The sequence below is a fragment of the Bicyclus anynana genome, chromosome 23 (assembly GCF_947172395.1).
Source record: "Bicyclus anynana chromosome 23, ilBicAnyn1.1, whole genome shotgun sequence".
Lineage (NCBI taxonomy): Eukaryota > Metazoa > Arthropoda > Insecta > Lepidoptera > Nymphalidae > Bicyclus > Bicyclus anynana.
In genome coordinates, this window is record NC_069105.1 from 12144224 (window position 1) to 12169737 (window position 25514).

Below are 25514 nucleotides of genomic sequence, written 5' to 3' on the forward strand. Positions count from 1 at the left end.
AGTAAAATGTTACGAGGTAATTAAATGTTACCTCGAGAATGTTTGGTACAAGACTGACGATCATACTTCTACTACTATTTAAACATTTTTTTTTATTCTTACTAGCAACTACAATCCTTCTAGCCCTTGACTACAATCTCACCTGATGGTAAGTGATGATGCAATCTAAGATGGAAGCGGATTAGGAGGAGGACGATCCACACCCCTTTCGGTTTCTGCACGACATCGTACCGGTTTTGTCGGTAGGGTGGTAACTAGCTACGGCCGAAGCCTCCCACCAGCCAGACCTGGACCAATTAAGAGAACGTCAATCGGTCCAGCTGGGGATCGAACCCAGGACCTCCGTCTTGTAAGTCAATCGCGCATACCTGCGCCACGGAGCTCCTAAAATAACATCGACATAATATACAAATCCCACTGGTGTTCAGCTTCGAATGGTATTGGTGGTTCTGATACTGAAAGTAAAGATATCCAATTTACTAAAACCCCAAAGTTACCTAATTACAAAGCAAATTATATTAAAGGGTTTTAAATTCGATTTTACTGTTATTTTGGCTATTATTAAAAAGCAGAGAGTCTACAGCAAAGAACAAAGTCGTATCTATATGTATTCATCTTACAGCAAAGAACAAAGTCGTATCTATATGTATATTCTGTAATTCCGTATAAAAGCAATTCTTAATATTTTTCTATAAACTACGCAAATAGTCGTAAGTTTATGTTACGACTCATTGATAATTGTAGGCACATAACATGTCTATAGTATAAAATAATCATTGGTTATACGACTATACGTATATTAAAATAATCGATGTTTTTATTCCTTTGGTTGCACATCCCTAGATAACTCATAATATTATCTAAACATAGATTAATTAATAGTTAGACCTCCACCTCCTTGGAGTATTATATTCTATGAGTTAGACCGGTTATTGGACCATTGAAGAAGGAATAAGTACTTCCGACGCATATATAATATAATATAAATTATTCTACAGAATTTATTAAAATTTTAATTCCGATAAATTCTCTAATCCATAGATAGATCATACAGTGGTAGAATGTAATGACACCTCAACATGGTAATCTTTTGCCTTAAAGAAATCGATTTTTGAACGCATCCAGTTGTTTTTTTCTTGAGTCACTGTCACTGTCAACTGTCAAATGTCAGTCAATTTCTAATTTCTAACTCCTAAATCCAAATTCCAATCCAATGTTTGTGATTTTTTATTTAAATTTCGGTAGATAAATAATTGATTCAGTTATAGATAGAAGTCTGTAATCCATTTTGCTGAAATGGTAGTATACATTTTCAGTTCTTTGCTTTAACATAACCAATCAAAGTCACACATCATTAGCAATAATTAAATAATTAATTTCCGTTCTTTTTCAAATTGGTAAGTAAATAATGACATTTATTCTTTACTCATTTAACTTTATTTATAAGACAGGTTAAACTTTTTTTAACTTAGTCTCTTCAGTCTGAGAATGTTGTTTACTTGAAATGAAATAGTCTATTTGTAATGCTCTACCACTGGAATTAGGATTAGTATTCAACTGCTAACATTTGCAAATTTCAAATTATCCATAGGCAAGTATATAAAATTAAGAAGTTGTGTTAGTTATATAATGTATACAGTAGGTACTTATACAGCTTTAAAAACAACCTTCTAAAAGAATATAGTATGTTACAATTATTGCACTGGGTAAGATAACTACCACACTTCTTCTTCTTGATGTAGTGGCTCTGCTGGTCTTTTAAAAGTCCCTGTATCATGTTGACCCAACACGACTACCTATACACATTACCCAACATGTTGCACACACAAAGATTTTCCCACTACAAAAAAAATTGATATTGGAAATATGACTCTTGAGACTAAATTCTTTACTGTTAAGCTATTGAAGGGGACAAATCTGAGGTGGATGAAAAAGTCTTACCGCATTACTAGTAGTGGGCTAAACTTTATTTGTTTTATTTTTTACATTGCAGGTATCAAAAACATTTTAAAGTAACAAGAGCATAAACCATGTTATCACTATTGAAAACAAGAGTAGAAGGCACAAAACAATCATCATGGCTCTAAAATGAACTTTAAATCTAGAAATGTCTTCAATTGTCTATTCTTTCGACCCTGGCTAGGAGTGCCATTGGGGATATGGGTTGCTGTGTCTGTGGTTTATTACTGGTGGTTGATATCAAGGATCGATGTTTTGGAGACAGAGAACAAGGTGATAAAGAGGAGGTTATCCCTGAATATACTGCCTCATCATGTAGGAGAATCTGAGAATAGCTATTTAGTTCCACAGGTAGGAATGTCACAGATTTATTGAAACAAATCAAAAAACAGCTAAAACTTGTTTAAACTCTTACTAGGTTAGTGACAACATATTTGTTACGGACAGGAACCCCGCGACCGCCCCTCTCCCGTTCGATCTAACTGACCACAGTGCCGGACGGGGGAATTGTATATAATCCGAGCCCCCAGTGATGAAAAATCACTTCTGCTCCAACTGTAAACTGACCCAGAACCTAAGAGTGTGAAGTACAAGATCCAGAACCAAGAACCCCTTTATTATCTAAAACCAAGAACCCCTGACCCTGAACCATTGAAAATAAGTGATCCCAGAACATGAATATACAGTCCACTAAATCAATGGAGGGCTTTTAATTTATTATGATTAATCCCTCCCCAACAATATTGTTGCAAGAATGCTGTGCATCTCCTAGATGAACTGAGTCAAATAATCTTGAAAAAATATTTATATATTTCTATCTAATCTAATTTGACAATGCACAGTGGCATAATCAAATTGGATAGTATCAATTGCTTCCAATATTGAAGCAATTTTTGTCCATTGTTTTGATTATTTATCCCTTTAATATCTTCTGTGACACTTTAATCAGAGGCGTCAATTATTTAACCGTCACATCATTTAATTGTTCATAAGTTATTATTTATCAATTATGTAATACTCTATTGCTGTTTCACTTATTTTAGCTATCAGTTGTTCAGCTCACTTTAGCCATTTTACTCATTCACTTGCACTTTAGCCGTTGCACTTAAACTTAGCTGTTTCACTCATGGAGCTGACAATGATCTTAGCTATTTAACTATACTACACCATACTCAATGTGTACTGTTAATCAAATTAATGTCAAATCAAAACAATGAAATTAGGAAACGCATGAAATGAAGTTAGAAAATGCATGTAATTTCACAACTTAATGTATTGCACCTTCCCGCTCTTTCTTCGCAAGTTCTCTCGTCAGGGGTTGCCTGGTAGAGATTACTTATAGTAATAAGGCCGCCTTTGCATGCTAAGTTTAATTTATGTTTTCTAATGTTTCAATTTATAATTGTATTTTTGTGTGCAATAAAGTATTTCTTCTTCTTCTTCTTCCTCTTCTTCTTCTTATTTATTTAAAATTATGTATTTATAAAAATATTCGAAATATATAACTATATTTAATTACTCTTAACTTTATAAAATTATTAATTTAAGAACAAGTTAATTATAATTATCATTATGTGTGAATTGAATAGCAATTTATACCCTCATTTTAATTTGTTTGTTGGTAAACAGTACACATGGAATAGGGCTGTAGTATAGTGAATATTCTGGTTGCTAATCACTTTATTTGGCTAAGCAAGGAGAACAACACGGGCGGAGAAGGGGAGTGTTAATCTATTGTCAAGGAATACCTTAACTTTACATCCATTGGTCACAAGACCTGGACTTTGCTCAGGGTTTTTCTTTCTGCCATGCAATGAACCCGGCACCCGGACAGTGAATCTAAGATATGGATAATGATAATGGATTTCTAAGATATTCGTCTTAATACTTGTATTATTTCCAGATCCCAGATGAAACAGGGACATTGTGTGAGACTGTGCACATAGCGTTGGTGTGTATGGGAAAATGCACATGGATCATCACTCCCATGTTGAAATCCTTGCTGCATCACCGACAGAACCCTTTACACTTTCATTTTATTGTCGGAACTGGTTCTGAACGCACTATCAGTAAGCTGTTTGATACTTGGGACTTGCCTGATGGTAAATATAAATAAATAAATATTATTATTATATTATTTTACGTATACTAAACAGCTTTCGCTGATGCACCTATATCTTTGTAGATGTGCTTATTGTAGTTTCATATAATATGTATTTATCAAAATGGTTCTTGAATGCATTTAGTGACTTTACAGTGATCACATCTATAAATATATAAATAATAGTAATAAAAATAGCAGTTAAATAAACATAACGCCCTTTGTCTGTCTGTCTGTCACGTTTTCACTGGAGAATTTTGATATAGAGACAAATTAAACCTCAAAGCAGATTATTGGCTACTTTTTGTGTTGTAATGATATTTTCACAATAAGAAGGGGTGAAATAGGGGTTGAAAAAAATTAAAAATTGAAAAACAAAGATTAAATTCTCACACTTATATTAAAAATGCGACAGTCTGTCTGTCTTGGCAGGAAGATAGTTCACAGTTACGAAACATGGATTTTGCGAGATGACCAGATAGGAGATCTAAGGGCAGACGAAGTCGCTGCCGTCCGCTAGTTATTTAGTATTTTCAATATTTAGCATTCCTTTGTAATTTTCAGTTAATTACACCTGTTACAACGTTCAGAACAGATTGTCGGAGGTACAATGGATACCAAACAGACACTACTCGGGTATCTACGCTCTGGTCAAGTTACTTTTCCCCAGCCTACTGCCCATGTACTTGAGACAAGCGATTGTACTGGACTCCGACTTGACATTCCTGTGTGATGTTGCTGAGCTGTGGCGTATGTTCAATAATATGACTGAAGAGCAGGTAACTATCTTTATCATCAGCCTACTTTAATAAGGTAGATGCATCCACTTTACTTTCTAGAATTTCTTTCAGAATACCAAGACCATATTGTCGGGTCAAAAATTTCACGCCTTTCTGGACTAGTTACTCCAAAACAAATTTAGGCGCTTCAGCTCCGTTAAATAGAATGATTTCCACATATAACACTATTTCTAAGGAAGTAAATATTGATATAGCTGGTGACACTTTGCCTATTTTCAAAAATAAACTAGAAAAATATTTTTTAACTTAGTACAAAAGGGATACCTCTTAAATGTTATTTTTATCTTTAGATTATACTGTTTTTTTTTTCTTTTTATGGTTATATTTTAGTTTAATTCTGTTCATAATGTAATTGTGTGATAGATCCATATCTATATTTTCAAACGCAAATCTAAAACAGTTTTCTCCCTAATTTAGTCTAATTAACCTATTTATTATTCTTTTAATTCTTTTTATGTATCTATTCGAGTACTAAATTACGCATGTTGAGGTAACCTATAAGTGGGTCTATGACACAACAACTTCACTAATTTATGTTTTTGTAAAACTCAATTTTAATTGTCATAACCTGTTGGTACCCTATAAAAATAAATAAATAAATGATTCACTATAAAGCCAGGCAATGGGAATGATGATGATGGGTTTGTATATAATGATTTTTATGATACATTCGGGTAAATAAGGTCAATGTTAACTAATTTATATATAGAAAGCAAAGATTGTCTGAATATGTGCAAATAAATAAAATTATAAAAATTCTAAATCTATTATAATTCTTTTATCTACAGTTTTAGCTTCCTTACATTAAATGTGACATTTTTTAATAAATGAACTATAAACATAAACGCACAAATATCAAAGATATCAGTAATTTTGTTTGCCATACAAATGTAACAATCATTATGACCTACGACGTCATTAAATCGTACCATTTTGTATGGAGCGTTTTTCAGGGATCCGCGGCAACGCCGCAAGTCTGACCCTATAAATCCCTGTAGCTCCGAAAGTAATTGATTACTGTTACTCTTACAAAATTGCTTTACTTTTAGCATACTCTTAATTTATATACAATTTAAAAAACTGTCATCATCCCTATTCCTACTTATTTAGGCTTGAAAATTTTTAATACTAACTATTTCTTTCAGTACATAGGTTTAGTTGAAAACGAAAGCAACTGGTATACAAATACAGAGATTCGCTGGCCAGCTCTGGGAAGAGGCTTTAACACCGGTGTAATGTTGCTTGATTTGCACAAAATAAGGAAGACCACCAACTGGACGGCTGTATGGCATCTAGCTGTCAACACCAACTTGGAAAGGCTGAAAGAAACCACTTTAGCTGACCAGGATATCATAAATGCAATAATTAAGATGAATCCATACATAGTTTACAATATGAGTTGTCGGTACAATGTACAGATGTCGATGCTTACTCTGGCAAAGAATTGTTACGGAGAGGATGTGCAAAATGTTAAAGTAAGTGAAAACTTCTTTGTACAATACATTCCTTTTTTCCAAACAAATTAAATTTGTACTTGTAGAGCTTATTATAAAAGGACAGACAAACATTTCTAAAGACCATCATCCATTTTTTTTTAAAAGAATATTTGCCATATCTTTTAAATATGACCAATATTCCTATTCCCCTCCAACTAGTCAATAAAACCTGTATTAGGAGTAGGTACGAACCAATATTGAGCCGTGATAGTCCAGTGGATGTGACCTCTTCTTCCGATTTCAGAGGGTGTGGGTCTGAATCCGGTCTGGGGCATGCACCTCCAACTTTACAGTTGTGTGCATTTTTAAGAAATAAAATATCACGTGTCTGAAACGGTGATGGAAAATCATCGTGAGGAAACCTGCACAACAGAATTTTTTCAAAATTCTCTGCGTGTGTGAAGTATGCCTATCCGCATAGGGCCAGCGTGGTAGACTATTGGCCTAACCCCTCTCATTCTGAGAGGAGACTCAAGCTCAGCAGTGAGCTGAATATGGGTTGATAATGATGATGACGAGACTCATTACGTATATAGCTTATTTAAGTACACTTAAGTTTTACCTCTATAGTTTAATGTCAACATTTTACCTAATATTTACCCTTATTTTCTATCTACTATATAAAAATAAGTCGGGTTTCCTTCCTGACGCTATAACTCCAGAACGCACAAACCGATTTCCACTGTTTTGCATTCGTTGGATAGGTCTCGGGCTCCGTGAGGTTTATAGCAAATTCAGAAGAAAATTCAGGATAAGGTAGGGTAGGGGAAGGGTAGGGGTAGGGTAAGGGTAGGGTAGGGGTAGAGTTGGGTAGGGGTAGTTGAAAGTTTACATCGAGTTTCACGCGGACGAAGTCGCGGGCGTCCGCTAGTTAAATTATACATTTAAATACATAGTTTATCTTTCTCAGTGTAATATAGGTGGGATATTTCAGATTATTCACTGGAATTCGCCCAGCAAATACAGCATCCGTATACGAGACTCGGACTTCTTTAGAAACATACACCAGTCTTACGTAAACTTTGACGGCAATTTGTTGAGGGAAAAATTGCATAAATGTTCACAAAGTGAAGTCGTCACTTACAAGGTAAGGTAATTATTTATATTTTTACGCGCGGAATTAAGTTTTTCACAAATCCCACGGGAACCATCGATTTTTCGGGATAAAAAGTAACCTATGTGTTAATCCAGGCTATAATATATCTCAATACCAAATTTCAGCTAATTCAATCAATCAAAATCATCAGTTTTCGCAAATCTCAGGAAACCATGGATTTTCGGGATAAAATGTAGCCTATGTGTTAATCCAAAGTAAAATCTATTTCCATTCCAAATTACAGCCAAATCGCTTCAGTAGTAGCGGTAGATGACATTTGACAGATGTATCTGTCAAATCTCATCTGTCAATTTTGTAAAGTCAACGTCACTGATCGCAGACAGTTGATAGACGTACCAAATTTAAATAGGGTATGCCTGCATGCAGAGCCGTGATAGCCCAGTGGATATGACCTCTGCCTTCGATTCTGGAGGGTGCGGGTTCGAATCCGGTCCGGGGCATGCACCTCCAACTTTTCAGTTGTGTGCATTTTAAGAAATTAAATATCACGTGTCTCATCGGTGAAGGAAAACATAGTGAGGAAACCTGCATACCAGAGAATTTCTTAATTCTCTGCGTGTGTGAAGTCTACCAATCCGCATTGGGCCAGCGTGGTGGACTATTGGCCTAACCCCTCTCATTCAGAGAGGAGACTCGAGCTCAGCAGTTAGCCGTATATGGGTTGATAACGACGATGCCTGCATACATGGTATACCTTTACTTTTTCCCATGTATAGTCAATACCCTTTTCCAGATGAACCACTCCGACTTGTGTCTAACGTTCCGCGCGGCGCAGAGAATCAAACTGCGCACACATCTCTACTACATGGACTACAATTACATGGACATAGACAACTTTGACGTGACGCTCGTGTTGCAGTTGTCTATGGATAGACTGCAGTTTTTGGAGAGGCTCGTTAAGCATTGGGAAGGTAATTTTAATTATATTTTGTGTTCTTTCTCATTTGTATTCAGATGTTTATGAGGAGCAGGGATGTTATGGATCCGGAATCCGTTAAGTCGGAACTTCCGACTATTATTACACCTTCGGTACCGACTTCGGTTCCGAAAGTTTTAAATCGGAGATTTTATTCGGAGTTCAAATTCATAATTTGTCACTTTGGGATTCAATTCATTTAATTAAAGGAGATCATTCACGCTCCATACATTTCTGGGCTCTTTTTTCTTAGCGGGCACTTGTTAAAGTTGACAAAATGTATGGAAATAACGAATCATCGAACCTGTATAATTTGGTTCAGAGCCACCTGACAACTTTTATGCCATATTAGCTATTACTTCAAATGATTAGTTCTAACGATTCGTGCAATTTTTTTTCGTTGGCCGGCACTTTCAAAAAGCCCAAAATGAATGATCTTCTTTCTTGTTTATTTGGAAAAAATGCCATTTTTTTACATTATTTGTGTTTTATTTTATTATTAAAAAAAAATGAAAATAATAATAAAACATTTTATTACACCAAACAAAATTTTACTAAACAATAGTGTGAAAATAAAAAACAACATGTATAAAGCATTTGAAGTTCTATCTGGGTTGCTTATTTATTATTATTTTTTGATTATGTGCTTTTTATTTAGCATGGAAAACTACATTGTCAAAGTAACATATTTTTATTATTTGGAATGGCAACATATCAAAAAAACTTTTTTATTTAGTATTGTTTTTTTTGTATGGTAAGTTACATTAAAATCGAGTAACAAGCGAACAAGTATATTATCCCCGTATTCCCACGGGAATGCGAACAGCGCGGTTGAATACGCGGAATGTCGCTAGTATGATGTAACATTTGAACAACTTTATAGCCTCAATAGCTCAACGGTAAGAGCGGTCGGACTCATCACCGAGGGGTGGTGGTTCGATCCCCGCCCCACTGGTCTATTGTCGTACCCACTCCTAATACAGTATTTCTCGACTAGTTGGAGGGTAATGGGAATATTGGTCATATTAAAAAAAAAACCGTTTCAGGTCCATTAAGCGCTGCAATATATCTGTCAGACTGCGAAGTGACGAAGTTAGAGAGTTTCATACGCGACTGGTCGTCTACTCTCAGCTCTAGGACTAACATCGGCTACCATTTAGTGTTCAAACATGATACGGTAAGTTACAATTATCATTGTCAGCCTTTTTAACGGCCTACGTGCCTATTATGTATATTATTAACAAAACCACACACACACGCACCCACGAACGCACACCCACCCACCCACACACACGCACTTACGCACGCACTCACACACCCATGCACGCACGCACATACGCACGCACACACGGACGCTTAGACAATGCCACTTGTGTCTTGCTTTTAAGTTTAGTTTATACCCACTATGCTTAATTTTGAATATTTTCAGCAGACTCAGAAAGTGTATTACAAACAATAAGAAAACCACATGTCGCATAAAGGTTATGATTCACAATATTCATATATCTAACTGTTACCAAATTAAGACCCTAGAATGGCAGATAATGACCTTGAATGGATTCACGCACTCGTGAACGTTGTGTGTAGGGTTAAACACATCCTTGACAGTTAACCAACACTCCCCTTTTCCACTCAAATCACTCTCCCCGGTTATCCAAAGTAACCCAAAAATTACACAACAAGTAATGTGGACGGCTCGTACGCCACACTGAAGCCGTCCGTACGACTAGTGCCTTATATCGCAAGTCGTTCCCACCAACCGATCGTTACCCCTCTCTAACTCCCCACTCTACGAAAACAAGTTGCGCCACCTGACGTCATATCCGTTTCAGACTACTATTTCCTACAATATTTTTATTATGGCTTGTTATGGAATAGCGGAAGAGAAAAACAAGTATCACAATATCAATAAATGACTAAATGTTTTGACGGCCTCCGTGGCGCAGTGGTATGCGCGGTGGATTCACAAGACGGAGGTCCTGGGTTCGATCCCCGACTGGGTAGATTGAGATTTTCTTAATTTGTCCAGGTCTGGCTGGTGGGAGGCTTCGGCCGTGGCTAGTTACCACCCTACCGGCAAAGACGTACCGCCAAGCGATTTAGCGTTCCTGTACGATGCCGTGTAGAAACCGAAAGGGGTGTGGATTTTCATCCTCCTCCTAACAAGTTAGCCCGCTTCCATCTTAGACTGCATCATCACTTACCATCAGGTGAGATTGTAGTCAAGGGCTAACTTGTAAGAAAAAAAAATGAAATTAAAAGAGAAAAACACCGATCACAATATCTATAAAGTTCTGACTAAATTCTTTGTGTTGCCGCTTAAGGTGACAAACATTGGTATTTCATTCTTTGCCCGTATTTTTGTCTCCGCCTGCAGCACCACAAAGAATTTAGTCAGAACTTTATAGATATTGTGATCCATGTTTTTCTATTTTCATTTAATAATATTTTTTCCTGACGTTTCGAAATAAATGGACTTTGACTTTGAAGTAATGTAATTCCCAGTTACACTACCCGGTGAACTACCTTCGCAACGTGGCGTTGGAGAACGTCAACACGCCATACGTGTTCCTGATGGACGCCGACTTCGTGCCCATGGCGGGCCTGTACGACCACCTGCGTACCGCTACGAAACTGATCAACCCGTATCCACAAAAGAAGGTAAATCGTTCTAAGAAAGTCTTGTTACCATTACAATTTAAAAAAAATGCAGTAATTTCATTAAAAATAAAATAAATTTATCTTGTTTTATGCCGGTCTCACAGACCGCTGTCTGTGATCACATGGTTCAAAAAAATCAAAAGTCATTTATCATTTATTTCAAGTAGGCTCAGTTTACAAGCACTTTTGACACGTCAGTTGACTATTTGTAAAGATTCTACCACCGGTTCGGAAGGCAGGTTCTGCTGAGAAGATACCGGCAAGAAACTCAACAGTTGCTCTTTTGAAAAAGTCATACAGTATTATAATTTACAATTGATAACAATTACTGTTTACATTTCTTATACTTTTACTTCCTGTGTGAAGGTGGAAGCTGATCCAACGGCCTCCAAGCATCTTTATCATTAAGGAACTCATCAATGTTGTAGTACCCTCGACTAAGTAAATGTTTTTTAACACATTGCTTAAAGCTATGCATTGGCAGGTCTATCACAGTCTTGGGCAACTTATTATAGAAGAGTACACCCAAACCTACAAAAGATTTTTTTACTCTTTGGAAACGATATTCAGAAATAACTAACTTATGCCCGTGTCTAGTAAGACGTGGGTTTAAATCTCCTTTTCGTTTGTACAAATTAATATTTTGTCTTACATATACTATACTGTTATATATATATTGACAGGCTACTGTTAGTATACCTATTTCTTTAAATTCGTCGATTCGTGGGCGGTTACGTGTCTTTACATCTTAGCTATACTTTGAGGGGACACAGACAGGCTGATACTATCAGTATATCCTAAGTACTACAAACTATTCCAGTGCCTCGTCGTACCAGCGTTTGAAACGCAGCGTTACCGCGCGTCGCCACCTCGCTACAAGCGCGAGCTGATGTCGCGCCTGTCGCTGCAGCACGCGGCGGGCGACGTGGCGCCGTTCAGGGCGCGCGAGTGGCCGCGGGGGCATCGCGCCACCAACTACGTCAAGTGGACCACTGCCACTGCGCCCTATGACGTACGTACACCCTACACTGACAGCGCGCGCTGATGTCGCGCCTGTCGCTGCAGCACGCGGCGGGCGACGTGGCGCCGTTCAGGGCGCGCGAGTGGCCGCGGGGGCATCGCGCCACCAACTACGTCAAGTGGACCACTGCCACTGCGCCCTATGACGTACGTACACCCTACACTGACAGCGCGCGCTGATGTCGCGCCTGTCGCTGCAGCACGCGGCGGGCGACGTGGCGCCGTTCAGGGCGCGCGAGTGGCCGCGGGGGCATCGCGCCACCAACTACGTCAAGTGGACCACTGCCACTGCGCCCTATGACGTACGTACACCCTACACTGACAGCGCGCGCTGATGTCGCGCCTGTCGCTGCAGCACGCGGCGGGCGACGTGGCGCCGTTCAGGGCGCGCGAGTGGCCGCGGGGGCATCGCGCCACCAACTACGTCAAGTGGACCACTGCCACTGCGCCCTATGACGTACGTACACCCTACACTGACAGCGCGCGCTGATGTCGCGCCTGTCGCTGCAGCACGCGGCGGGCGACGTGGCGCCGTTCAGGGCGCGCGAGTGGCCGCGGGGGCATCGCGCCACCAACTACGTCAAGTGGACCACTGCCACTGCGCCCTATGACGTACGTACACCCTACACTGACAGCGCGCGCTGATGTCGCGCCTGTCGCTGCAGCACGCGGCGGGCGACGTGGCGCCGTTCAGGGCGCGCGAGTGGCCGCGGGGGCATCAACTACGTCAAGTGGACCACTGCCACTGCGCCCTATGACGTACGTACACCCTGCTTCATAAGTTTTCCGAGCGTTAGCGTTTGTAGAAAGAGAATCAGCGTGCCACATGGCTACAGACCCTGGGACGTTACCACACGCTCTTAAATCCCTAGAGATTCTATAATGTTTTGATATTTCGTGTCCTAAAGGCCATTAATCTTATGGCAGGATTGTTTAATATAGCTACTTTGAACGTCATTGACCATTTCATTCACTCCTTCACTTCACTGAGGTAACATTACTTGCGCCCTTAAATAAGATGCAATGATACAGAAAAGAAAGTAAAAAAATATCTTAATTACTACATTATGCCACACATCACAATTATTTAAGAATAATAACCCTGTGATATGTGGCATTAGCTAGAAAAAGGATATCATGATCACTTTGGGGTAGTCTATATCTACAATCGACGTTGAGATCGGTCCCAAAGCCGATTGTAGAAAACGCCCGAAAACGTCCATTACAATCCTGACGATGACAACGACCGACAACGCTTCCCAGGCAACACAATTACAAGCTACACAGTGAGATCACCGATATCTGACGTCACCCGCCACGGAGCGTCCACACTCCAGCCAAAATATCCTTCCAGAACGGCCCTCTAACTTTTTTTTAACGAGAACCGATTCTCAGAGGAGACACCCTTAGAGAGTCATTCCGCCTATCTCATTTACTTCTGCCTTCAGGCCCCATCAGGCGATGGTACTGCGCTCGCCCAAACCCCCCGGTGACGCCGCTGAGATCCCATTAAGGAGCCTAAGGCACTTACACAATCAATAAATAATAAAATTAAAAACTTGAATGGAACGAAGTTCGCTATGGCTATAACTATCGTCGCCACCCTGCTTACTGCTGTCACGGCTTACAACTATAACAAAAACATTACCCTCCTTCTTACGCAGTCGGTTCAATTGAAGAATCTTAATTTTTCCGTCTTTTTTTCTCGTCCGCTTTCGCAACGCACGATAAGGAACTTCGTTCCAATAAAAAAATTAATATCATTATGGTTTTACAAAAGGTAAAAAAGGTAACTCCTTCCTTGTTGTTGCTGTGTTAGCTATTAATTAGAATGATAATGATAAAATGTTATGTTTTCAGGTAGAGTGGGAAGCAGATTACGAACCCTATTTGGTAGTTCATCGGACGGTGCCCAAATATGACACACGCTTTTCGGGATTTGGATGGAATAAGGTAAGATAGTACATGAAGTTTTCAAAAAAAATTGTAGGTTACTTGTTTTAACAGTAATAATGATTTCCATATGTGTGCGTGTGTTTGTGTATGTTGCCACTTTGGTGCCTTGGCGAACTTTTTCACCAAGAAGAGTAAAAAAAATGTTTTTTCATCAAGAAACATACTTTTATTAAACTAATTATTTTACATTACATTTATACAGGGGTATTCTTGGTTTCCCGGGGCTGCCCTTGTATTGGCCGATAGGCATTCTCATTTGCGCACTATAAAAATATATTATATCCCTGTATAGTCTATGGTCTATATGTCCCCAGGTGTCCCACAGCGTGGAGCTGAAGGCGAAGGGCTACAGCCTGACGGTGCTCCCCGACGCGTTCGTGGTGCACACGCCGCACGCGCCTTCGCCCGACATCACCGCCTTCCGCGCCGACCGACATTACCGCATGTGAGTGCAACAATGGGTTAGGTGCTCAGACCAATTATTGTATAGACCTGCCTCGCTAGTCATTACTTTTCTGTCAAAGTATATGATCAATGATCTAATGCGATTATAAAAACTGTCTCTATAGAATCGATGTTAAATAGTTGTAATCGTGTTCGTCGATTAAAGAGCTTCGTAAAAATACCTTTTTGTGTAATTGAATTGTGTAAAAAACGGGCAAAAACTTCTAGTTTTGTATAAGATATATACAAAATCTAAGCTCGTTTTCCTTAGAAAACGACAGACAAATTTGTTCGTGACATTGAGTGCGACACAGGTCCTTCTATAATTGGTCTGAGGTTAGGTGTCATGGACACGGCGGAATTGTTGTACGTGAATACGTAGTTAGTACAAGACGAGTAAGTACTTATTAATTGAGATTGAGATCCCCAGCCAAAACTCAGGTAGGCGAAGTCACTGCTGGAGGACATTTGTTTCATAGTTCTTAGGCCAGGCCTCTTTCTCGTTATGAGAGGATATATGGAGCCTACCACGCCGCTCCAATGAGAGTAGGTGGTCTTAGGCTTAGGCTGGACTGGGCAGTTTACTAAAGGACAAAATATGCGCGACCTCGGGCCGCGCGCGTGACTGCTTCTGCCTGGTCTTCACTAGGAAATTTTACCTATTAAAATAGGTAAAACGCGCGCAACTGCCGTCCAGCCGTGGCTTGGCCACCACGTATTTGTGATCTGGCCTCAAGCCATGGCTTCGGCAGTTCTACCCATATATCTAAAGATGCGCGGCCTCCAGCCGCGCTTGTAACTGTGTATATTTTACACTAATGTTTTGTATATACAATAGATAGGTTTTAAAACGAGCTAACGATTGGAACCTAAATGAAAGTTGTAGCTTCTCTGAGCCAAAAGTTATACTAACTGGAAATCTCGAAAACCGATATTTTATCGATTTTCGAGATTTCCAGTTAGTAGACCTTGAATTATCAGCGCTTCCCTCTCCACTGCATAATATGACTTATCATGTTTTATCTTAGCGTATAAAATTCTTTGATTCTCCAGCTGATGATGAGATGGGGTATTTTAGATATGTACGTGGTCTGTGTTTAAGGTAGTGCTAATAATTTTAAACGCGTCCCGCGAACGTATTTGCATCCTAAACTTATAGTCAGGGATCCGTAGAACATTTTGCACTCTTTTGTACTCTTGATTACTAATAAGCAAATTTTTCGTGAGTAGCTTCAACACAATGTGGCTGTAAAATTGTATAACTATTAATTAAGCAACAGTAAAAAAAACATCTGGTTAGTAACAACTTTTGTTACTCTACCCTCTCAATTAGTCGCATTTGTTTATTTTTTTTTTAAACAGTTTTACTTCGGTTGTGTGATCAAGGTTTTTATTTTTCTAGATGTCTCGAACTTCTAAAGCACGAGTTTTTGAACGACTTGAAAAGAAAGTACAACGTGACCCTCGACGACAGTCTCAAGACGTAGCATTTAATATATATTCGCATTTTTATATCAATATTTTCAATTGTTAAAATAATGTATGTATGCATAATAAGAAAATGTTTGCAATACTTTATTTTTAAGTTCAAGATACAATTTAAAATGAACCTAATTTCAATAGATGTAAAGCTTAAATTCGTCTACATTTATTTTATCAAATCTGCCAGTATAACAAAATCAACCAAATAATTACCACAGTGACAGAAAATATTATTTTTTTTTTATATTTGTTGTCTATAAGTTCAGTCAATATTGCGCATGTGCACTTGTGCATTCCATTAAAGTCCGGCCGCTCAGGGATTGCGTTTCTGACACCTGTCAATGTCACCCTTTTATATTTTTTAAATTATTAATTGATAATAATTTTAGGACAAAAGTTAATATAGTTATCCAATGTTAATTTAACCGCCTCATTGGTCTCGTGGTTAGCTGGTTCAGCTACGGACAATGAGGTCCAGGGTTCGAATCCCGAGTCAGGTCAGGACAAAAAAATAGGTTATTGGGATTTTTCTTACAAGAAAAATCTTAATAGCAGCCTGGAGTTGGGAAGTTGGCGGTGTTAGTATACCCCCGTGCCTCGGAGAGCACGTAAAGCCTTCGGTCCTGCGCCCGATCTCTCACCAGTCGTGTCGGTCTGCCGTCCCATCGGATTTCGAAAGAGAGGGAAGAGAGAGTGCACCTCTGCCTGCTCACACACTTGTGCACTATAACATCTTCTGCGTACATGGTTAATCACACCATGAGATTAGCCGCCATGATCAAAAAGTCGGTTGGGAGCATATTATTATTAATGTTAGTACTCGTTATTGAGGTTATTAAATATATAAATATATCTCATTGACATTAACAGATGTCACAAACCCAATCTCTGAGCGGCCAGATTTTACAGTATAGTTAACCAGAGTGTCAGTGATCATTACCAAACGACTTGTATAGCTTAACAACTTCGTTCATAACACTCCTGATGGTCCGCGCGGGCCGGAGAGCGTGTAGTGATGAATGAAAAACCCACGACTGATGCACCTCACTTCCCCGCACGCACGATTTCACACCCGCGCAGTCTTTCCCCCCGTCGCCCGCATATCATGAGATTGTCATCAACGAACTTGCCAGACTATAGAAATGTTCATTTTGCAATGAGGCTACAATGTTTATGAACACAATAACTATCTATTGTGATCGTGTGTAGATTTGTCTCTTTCTGTCAAATGTACAATTACTAACGATAGAAAGAGACAAAACTTCGTGTTTTTTTAAACTATTATTTGTACTTGTAATAAAACATTTTAGTGTTATATACAATTGCATAATGTTAATTGCATAATTCGTTTTTCATTCCTGTATATTAATATTATTTGTGCATTGAACAAAAGAGAACTGTTGTGCACTTACTCGTATAGTATTCCTGATAATATGATTCGAAGGAGTGCACAAACGCCATAAGTTTAGTAATAGTCCTTGGGCCCGAGAACAAAATATTATAAATCTTAGGTTGTAATTGTATTTTTTTTATTTAAAATTTAACAACCTCAAAGACGATTAAACATAATAGATAAAGGACGGTATTTAAAATCAAGTGGTAACATTGTGGGACAATTTTTTTAGGGCATTTGTTTTTTTTTTTTATTCTTTCCAAGTTAGACACTACAATATCACCTGATGGTAAGTGATGATGCAATAAGATAAAAGCGGGCTAACTTGTTAGGAGGAGGATGAAAATCCACACCCCTTTCGGTTTCTACACAACATCTTTTCAGTTGTGTGCATTTTAAGAAATTATATATCACGTGTCTCAAACGGTGAAGGAAAAACATCGTGAGGAAACCTTTATAACAGAATTTTCTTAATTATTTTCGTATGTAGTCTGCTAATTGGGCCAGCGTGGTGGACTAGCCTAACACCTCTCATTCTGAGAGAAGAGATTCGTGGTTAACTCGTGTTAATGATTATGAAATATTTTGTTCTTGGGCTCAAGGGCCGTAGTATATTGTATTGGGTCTTATCATATAAAATTAGCAATAATTTGACTCACTGGTAAATTTGGCATATACGAGTATTTTACGCAGACAGACACGTTTGATGAGGAATAGATTTTTTAAAAGGGTCATAAATTGTTCATTATCGTTCTACATTGAAAAAAAAACATGAAATTTTTATTTATTAAATATTTTTTGACAATACGAGCCAAAACGCTATCCGCCATGATGGTCTGTCTATATTTTATCTGTTTCATGACGTCACTCAAACAATAAACCGATGGAATATAGATATCAGGTTATTTTTTATCACGGAAGTCTATGTCTATGTCTCCCGCGAGATCTCTGAAAAAGAATTTCACGCGAGCAAAGTCGCGGGCATCCGCTAGTAATTAAATAAATTCAATTCAGTTTTGTCTATTCCATATTAAACAGTTTTTACATGTAAAGACCTAATAAAGTTAATTATAAGGAAATATATTATGAATTATGATAGGTTATTTAGATTTGATATTTATGCCAATTCGGTGATATATTTAAATTTTTAACAAAATGTAAGAAAAGCCTGTCACCAGATCAATCTTGAATCAATTTAGAAATTCTATGAGTAAATTTAAATCTAAGATAATTTTATTTAGGACTTCTATTCAATCTGCACAAGTCCTTCGATTGGATATACTATGTCATAGGTTCTCAATGTCGACGATGACTCCCACTTGTGGGCGTTTGAGATTTTTCAGGGAGGCAGTAGGGGAAATTAAGAAAATTAGAGGGCATCGAGATTGCACAAAAGGGAGAAAAATGTATTAAAATAGTATAGCCTACAAAAGAAAACCATCAACATGAATTTATTATGAGTATGATATCTGAAAAGTTTCATTTTAGATGTAAATTAAGCCTAATTGAAATAAATAAACTTTGACTTTGATGAAACTTGAACGGGAAGATTTTACATTTATACTACAGCCTTTCTTGATGACTAGTTTACCAACAAAGAAATTAGAGATAAAGGTAGAAAACGCATGTCATTTCATAACTTATTTATTTTGAATTATGTATGGTTTGTTTATAAAATGTTATTTAAAATATAATCACTATATCTAATTGTTCTAAGCTAATTAAACAAATTTATTTTCATTAATTTAAGAACAAGTTAATTATAATTATTATTAGTTGTGAAATGACTAGTGATTAATTTGTTTGTTGGTAAACAGTACTCATCAAGAAAGGCTGTAGTATAGACAGATAAATTGGATGATATAATTTTTATTAAAAAATTTTAGCTCTTCTGAGAACAAGAAATTGGGTAATTTTATTAAAAAATATTCTCTAAGGTGGGCAAAGTAAGTTTGAGAACCTATGAACTAAATTGACAGGTTTAGGCGTACTATCCCTTTCCAATTGTTCTGTATTGAAAGTGATGGCACTACTGTCATTTACTACTTGGAATTGTTTCTACCGAATTGGCATAATCGTAAACTTTTTCGTTCCTTTACGAATTCCAAAGAATAAAATTAAATACTCGAAATAATATTGGGAAATGAATAACTTTATTTATAGAAATATAATTTATTTAAATATAACAAACGCACAATGTAATTACTCGCTTTGTCGTATAAATGCATAATAAATCATAATATTAATTTAATTAATAATTAATTAATTACAACGTTAAAGATTTCACGTTCCCTTCATAGTCAAAAGCTATTGCTATAATTTTACTGAATAATAAATATGGAATTTATTATTATTATTATTGAATTATTATATAAAAAGTATATTTTTGTAATGAATGGTCGATTGTTGTTTAAAGAGAAGAAAAAGTGAGTAAACATCTAGATGATAAGGCGTTTTATTTTAAAGTATTGCACGCTAGCTGTGTTAATTTATTATTTACAACATACTCAATAAAATGTCTTTTTTATTGCACTAATTCTTTTATTTATACCTACCTAAATTCACTTCTGCTCACATATTTGACAGAGTACAGTACGATAAAAACTTTACGGCGCTTTGGGAAATCGTGTGTGAAGGTGTGCAATGCAAACTTTGGTATGGTATCAGCGGTAACATAGAGACGCAACTACGCGCACCTTTCTCCCACCCGCAGTCGCCTCGTCTTGATCTCTCATCACTCTGCAGCTAATTTCCGTGACGTCATTGGATTGTAACATCGCTCTAATGTCAGGAGCTATGTGGTATTACATTAGAAGCTCTGGTAGTTCCACACTACCGTTTGTATGTAAAGACAACGCGCCAATCACCGTGTCCAAGAAGGTATGTAATAAAAGTATAATATACTTGTACCAATCATAGGTACATATCGCATTTATACAGTGTTCAACGTCTATTTATTGTCTTGTCTATGGGCATAGATCTATTTATTCTGTGGATATTGTGTTAATAAGCTTCAGTGTTAACCATTCTTGATTCAGCGCTGACTAAGTAGTTATTGCTCTTTGGATTTTCCTTAGATATGAGCAACCACAGCAAAATAATAATCTGGAAGTCGAGTTCTTGAATATCCTTTTTAAGGGTCTCAACCCCTTTCTTTGCTGTTACTAATGGGGAGTTGTCATTCATTGACGAACCTTTGGACTCTGTTCTCTGTTTTATGTTTTCTACTTTAGTTGTTAGTTCATTCAGCATTTCTTGCCTTTCGGTAACACCTACGCTGACTTCTTTGTATTCATTTGTAACTTTATTCAGCTCGTCAAGGAGAGTTCCGTATTCTCTAACAAGAGGTTCAAATTGTTCGTTTAATATATTCTCTCTGGCTGCAATCTTGTCCATTACAGAACTTATGTTATTATGGAGTTTGTTTAGCTGTGTTCCTGTTGTTTTGAATCTATCGAAGAGTTCATCGCGGTATGTTCTAATTTGGGCGTGTCTTGCCCTCCAATCTCTGCCATCAGCTGCAATCTTTAACCTTAACGCTGGAGCTACTCTCTCTAACTCCAACTTCCAAGCTTCTGAATCATGTACTCTATTGCCCAAATCATTAGGTTCCTTTTCTTCTGCACTGCCATATGCCTCGCCTTCCGATTCTTCAGAGTATATACCCATTTCTTCTTCTACCTTATCAAGTATTATTTCTGTTTCATCCTCAACTTGATCTAAATCGTCTACAGATTCTTCTGTATCCGGAATGTTTACGACGGGTTTTTGCCATTCAAAGTTCTCGTTTTTCAAAGCCTCATCGGCTAATACGTTTAAAATGTAGCATACTTGATCACCGCATCCCTGTTTCAGTTTGTATGATGAAAAGTCAACTGTTATGTCTTTTTCTCTTAATATGTCTAGTATTGATGCTATAACAGAGTTAGGGTCGTCTTCTTCGTTCGGTTGTTCAAACTCTTTGCCAGTTTTCCGTATCAACCATGCTGCTGTGGAAGCAAACACAAAGAACTGCTCGCCTGGATTCGTCGAGGTCATGAAGTAATAACGACTCATCGATTTCATTTTGATTTGTGGTCGCAGTTCTGTATCTATTTTTAGTATGCGTAGTTTATCCATTATATTGAGATCCATGTCTCATGAAAAGGCTAAAATGTTTGAAATTATTGCACAGCAGAGTCCTTCCCCTTACTGAGGTACTTTATGAAATAGTTACTAATGTAAGTACTCACTTAATATGCAGCAGATAATTTATCAAAATTACGTATAAAACCATATAAAGCTCCACGAGTTATTTACATTTGTTTGATAACGAATACAATCCAAGGACTTTTTATGTCAAATGCTTGTTTATTTTAATGGTAACCATGGTAACTGAAATCAACAACATTTCCAATTCACGCATTCTGTGTCGACCTGCATTGTAGGTAGCTATTCCGTTTGCGTAGAATGTTTGTAACGATCCACTAACTATAATTGAGGTAATATGTAACGATTTTAATTTTTGTTTTTATGAGTTTTGAAACCTGAATAGGCTGTAGACCTAGCTGTACAAGGGCCGAAGTCTAATCCGACAGATTTATGATTCGACTGACACCTTTCGGTCTATTGTCTTCTCATTCCTGGCATAATAGTCTTTTTTTCTGATTGTGTAAGTGCCGTAGGCTCCATAAGGGACCTCAGCGGCGTCACCGGGGGGTTTGGGCGAGCGCAGAAGCATCGCCTGATGGGGCCCGAAGGCAGAAGCAGAGTAGATGGGCGAAACGACTCTCTAAGGCCGTCTCCTCTGAGACTCGGACCTCGGCTTAGAGGGCCGTTCGGGAAGGGTGTTTTGGCCTGAGTGTATCAGTCACGTTCACTTAGTTGGGAATGTTGGTCGATCCCAACTAGGTGGACCAAGCAGGCGGTTCAAGATCGTAGTGTTTGGAAGTCCAAGATGCCTATGTCAAGCAGTGGACATTAATGAACGATGAAAATTAAAATTATGATGATAAATGATAATACTAATAGGTATACCTATTATAATAACTTTCATCTTTGGTCGACCCCCACCAGGTGGACTGACGACATCAAGCAAGTCGCAGGGATTCGCTAAACGATGTCCTGCTGTGGACGTCCATCGACTGATATGATGATGATGAATAACTTTTAAATTAGGATGGTAGGTACTTGTACCTAGTACTTATATGTATTTTATTTTTATTGTTATACAAGCTGACACCGCGCCGTTTCACCCACGTGGTTCTCGTTCCCGTAGAAATACGGGGATAATATATAGCCTTCCTCGATAACACTGCAAGAATTTTTCAAATCGGGCCAGTAGTTCCTGAGGTTAGCGCGTTCAAGCAAACAATCAAACAAACAAATTCTTCAGCTTTATAATACCTATTAGTATAGATACGGGCTACAAGTAGATAGACACGACCAAGGAATTTAAATTAAAGCAACCCTGTTTAAAGCACTGTATAAAATAAATATTTGGCAGCTCTATAATATTTTATTACGACACTCAGTAGGTACAAAAGCAATAGATAGATTTTTTGAAGCCCCGGCACGAATCCAACGCGTGGTGTATTTGCATTGCCAATCATTTCATGTTAATGATTTACGATTACTATTCTTACATTTAACTAATATTTTGTACCTATTAACACACATACATTAAATAAAAAACTTGAGAGATCTCAAGGGACACCCGGATGGAACGAAGTTTGCTATAGCCACACTATAGCTATCATTGCTATCGCTATCGCTATAGCTATCATCGCCATAGCTATCATCGCTATCGCCATAGATATCGTTATCGCTATAGCTATAGGGGCCTTTTTGGAGTCGGGAAGCCTGTTGGGGACGGTGGGCCCTTTGGGATCAGGGGGCCTTTTGAGGACTCTGGAGCTTACCAGCTGTCTTCAGATCACGGCTTACAACTACAGCAAAAACATTACTCTCCTTCTTACGCAGTCGGGTAAAAAGTGTCGTTACAATTTTTTGGTTTTAATTTTTTCCGTCTAGCCCCCTTTTGCAACGAGCGATAAGGTACTTCGTTCCAATAATCACTGAAAATGGTTAATTTATTTTAGTACGCTGAACGATTTTTTTCCGTATCATCATCATCATTATCAGCAGATGGATATATCCACTGCTGGACATGGATGCTGGACATTGCTGGCTCTTGTATAGACTTCCAAACTCAACGGTCGCGAGCCGCCAGCATCCAGCGGCTCTTTGCAACCCGCTTGATGTCGCCTGTCCACTTAATAGGGGTTGGTCAACACGCTATCCAGTGCGGGGTCGCCAACGCCATTCCAACACCTTGGCGTTCCAACATTGGCATTCCAACGTTTATAGACTTTTCGAACTACATGCGAATACCTACTTATTATGCAAAACTCATCTCACTAAAATAGTCGCCATATCTCTCGCGTGGCGCCAAAGATGCGAGTGTGATCGCTTTGTATGGACGCTTACACAGACATCGCTCAATTTCAATGGTTTCTATGTAGATCTTCTAATAAAAGGCTCAAAGTCACTCAGCGGGCGATGTAGCTATGCTTGGAGTTTCTCTGCGTGATCGAATCAGAAATGAGGAGATCCGCAGACGAACCAAAGTCACTGACATAGCTCAGCCAGTCGCGAAGCTGAAATAGCAATAGGCAGGCCATAATGTTTGAAGAGCCGATAGACGTTGGGGTTCCAAGGTGCTGGAACCAATGGCAACCCCGTACCGGAAAGCACAGTGTTGGTCGACCCCGCACTGGGTGGACCGAGGACATCAAGTGGATTGCAGGGATCCGCTGGATGCTCAAAACCGTTTAATTTGGAAGTCCATCTAAGAGGCCTATGTCCAGCAGTGGACGTCCATCGGCTGTTAATGATGATGATGATGATGATGATGATAATTGCATTTCACAACTAACAAACAGTAACGTTTGTGTATGTAATACATACACTCACGTCATTGTAGCACTAAAACTTAACAAGGCATTAAATTACCTTAATTATTAATTAAATTCATCATCATCATCATCATATCAGCCGATGGACGTTTACTGCAGGACATAGACCTTTTGTAGGGACTTCCAAACATCACGATACTGAGCCGCCTGCATTCAGCGAATCCCTGCGACTCGCTTGATGTCGCCAGTACACCTGGTGGGGGGTCGACCAACACTGCGCTAATTAAATTAATTAAATTACCTTGAAAAAAAATGGCAGCCCTATTAGGTATTATAGGTCTATGGACGTCCACAGCAGAACATAGGCCTTTTATAGGTACTTCCAAACATCACGATACTGAGCCGCCTGCATCCAGCGAATCCCTGCGACTCGCTTGATGTCGCCAGTACACCTGGTGGGGGGTCGACCAACACTGCGCTAATTAAATTAATTAAATTACCTTCAAAAAAATGTCAGCCCTAGTAGGTATTAGCTCTAAGGTCTATGGAAGGTTTATGAATGACACGTTGGTGTCAGGCTATTGTCACTTTCTACGGGAAGATCAAGTTTTTATGAGAACGCAGTTTCCGTTGAGGAATAACACGAAGCGAAACAATGGAGCTTCCTTTAGAAAGTTTCCTTTGCGCTATTTTATTGTATGAACTATGAAATGCGTATTGCGTATAGCATTCGATGACGACTACCCGAGAATTTATAGTCGTGGTGTAAAGTACTTACGTTTTTTTATATTCTTTACAAGTTAGCTCTTGGTAGAGTGGCTACAAATAATGAAATTTGACTTTTCAAGTCACCTATTTGAAATTAATTTTGTATTCATTCTCTCTACTCCTTCTACTGGCTATTCTTTACTTCCTTCAGATATACTAACCTAGATAGGCTAGTATATACCTTTTTGTGTAATTGAATTGTGTAAAAAACGGGCAAAAACTTCTAGTTTAGTGTATGATATATACCAAATCTAAGCTCGTTTTCCTCAGATAATGACAGACAATTTTCTTTGTGACTATGAGTGTGATACAGTTCCTTCTATAATTGGTCTGAGATCTACACGATCCTTTAATTACACCATAATAAATAATTGGTGATTTTTATCTCATTGTAAGTGAATTAGTGGATCTAAGGTTCTAATAGAGCGAAAATACCTTTTAACTGGAGAGGCTACCACCCTACCGACAAAGACGTACCGCCAAGCGATTTAGCTAGCGTTCCGGT

General features: G+C 38.3%; 2 protein-coding genes across 4 annotated transcripts; one reads left to right on the plus strand and one right to left on the minus strand.

The window, feature by feature from the left end:
* Positions 1–1156: 1156 nt before the first annotated feature.
* On the plus strand, positions 1157–19877 carry LOC112049143 (xylosyl- and glucuronyltransferase LARGE1). 3 transcript variants are annotated; one of them, XM_024086939.2, is made up of 13 exons: positions 1157–1397; positions 1994–2310; positions 3863–4061; positions 4625–4839; positions 6006–6335; positions 7291–7443; positions 8207–8384; positions 9436–9566; positions 10895–11050; positions 11871–12062; positions 13931–14023; positions 14341–14471; positions 15873–19877. In XM_024086939.2, the coding sequence occupies exons 2-13, from the start codon at positions 2089–2091 to the stop codon at positions 15955–15957; spliced, it is 2085 nt and encodes a 694-aa protein (XP_023942707.1). In that variant the 5' UTR covers positions 1157–1397; positions 1994–2088; the 3' UTR covers positions 15958–19877. The 3 variants fall into 3 exon arrangements, 1 of the variants encoding a protein (XP_023942707.1); XR_008252073.1 differs by lacking the exons at positions 14341–14471; positions 15873–19877 and having other exon boundaries at positions 11871–12682; positions 13935–14023; XR_008252074.1 differs by lacking the exons at positions 14341–14471; positions 15873–19877 and having other exon boundaries at positions 1994–2232; positions 11871–12682; positions 13935–14023.
* Positions 19878–19957: 80 nt separating this feature from the next.
* LOC112049147 (intraflagellar transport protein 57 homolog) lies at positions 19958–21614 on the minus strand. The gene has a single exon (XM_024086946.2). The coding sequence runs from the start codon at positions 21477–21479 to the stop codon at positions 20349–20351; it is 1131 nt and encodes a 376-aa protein (XP_023942714.1). The 5' UTR covers positions 21480–21614; the 3' UTR covers positions 19958–20348.
* Between the last annotated feature and the right edge of the window lie 3900 nt (positions 21615–25514).

Coding starts and splice junctions, on each gene's coding strand:
- LOC112049143 (XM_024086939.2), top strand. CDS start 2,089: ATGAACTTTAAATCTAGAAATGTCTTCAATTGTCTATTCTTTCGACCC. Junction 4,062..4,624: donor TACTTGGGACTTGCCTGATG/GTAAATATAAAT, acceptor TGTAATTTTCAG/TTAATTACACCTGTTACAAC. Junction 11,051..11,870: donor ACCCGTATCCACAAAAGAAG/GTAAATCGTTCT, acceptor AAACTATTCCAG/TGCCTCGTCGTACCAGCGTT.
- LOC112049147 (XM_024086946.2), bottom strand. CDS start 21,479: ATGGATCTCAATATAATGGATAAACTACGCATACTAAAAATAGATACA.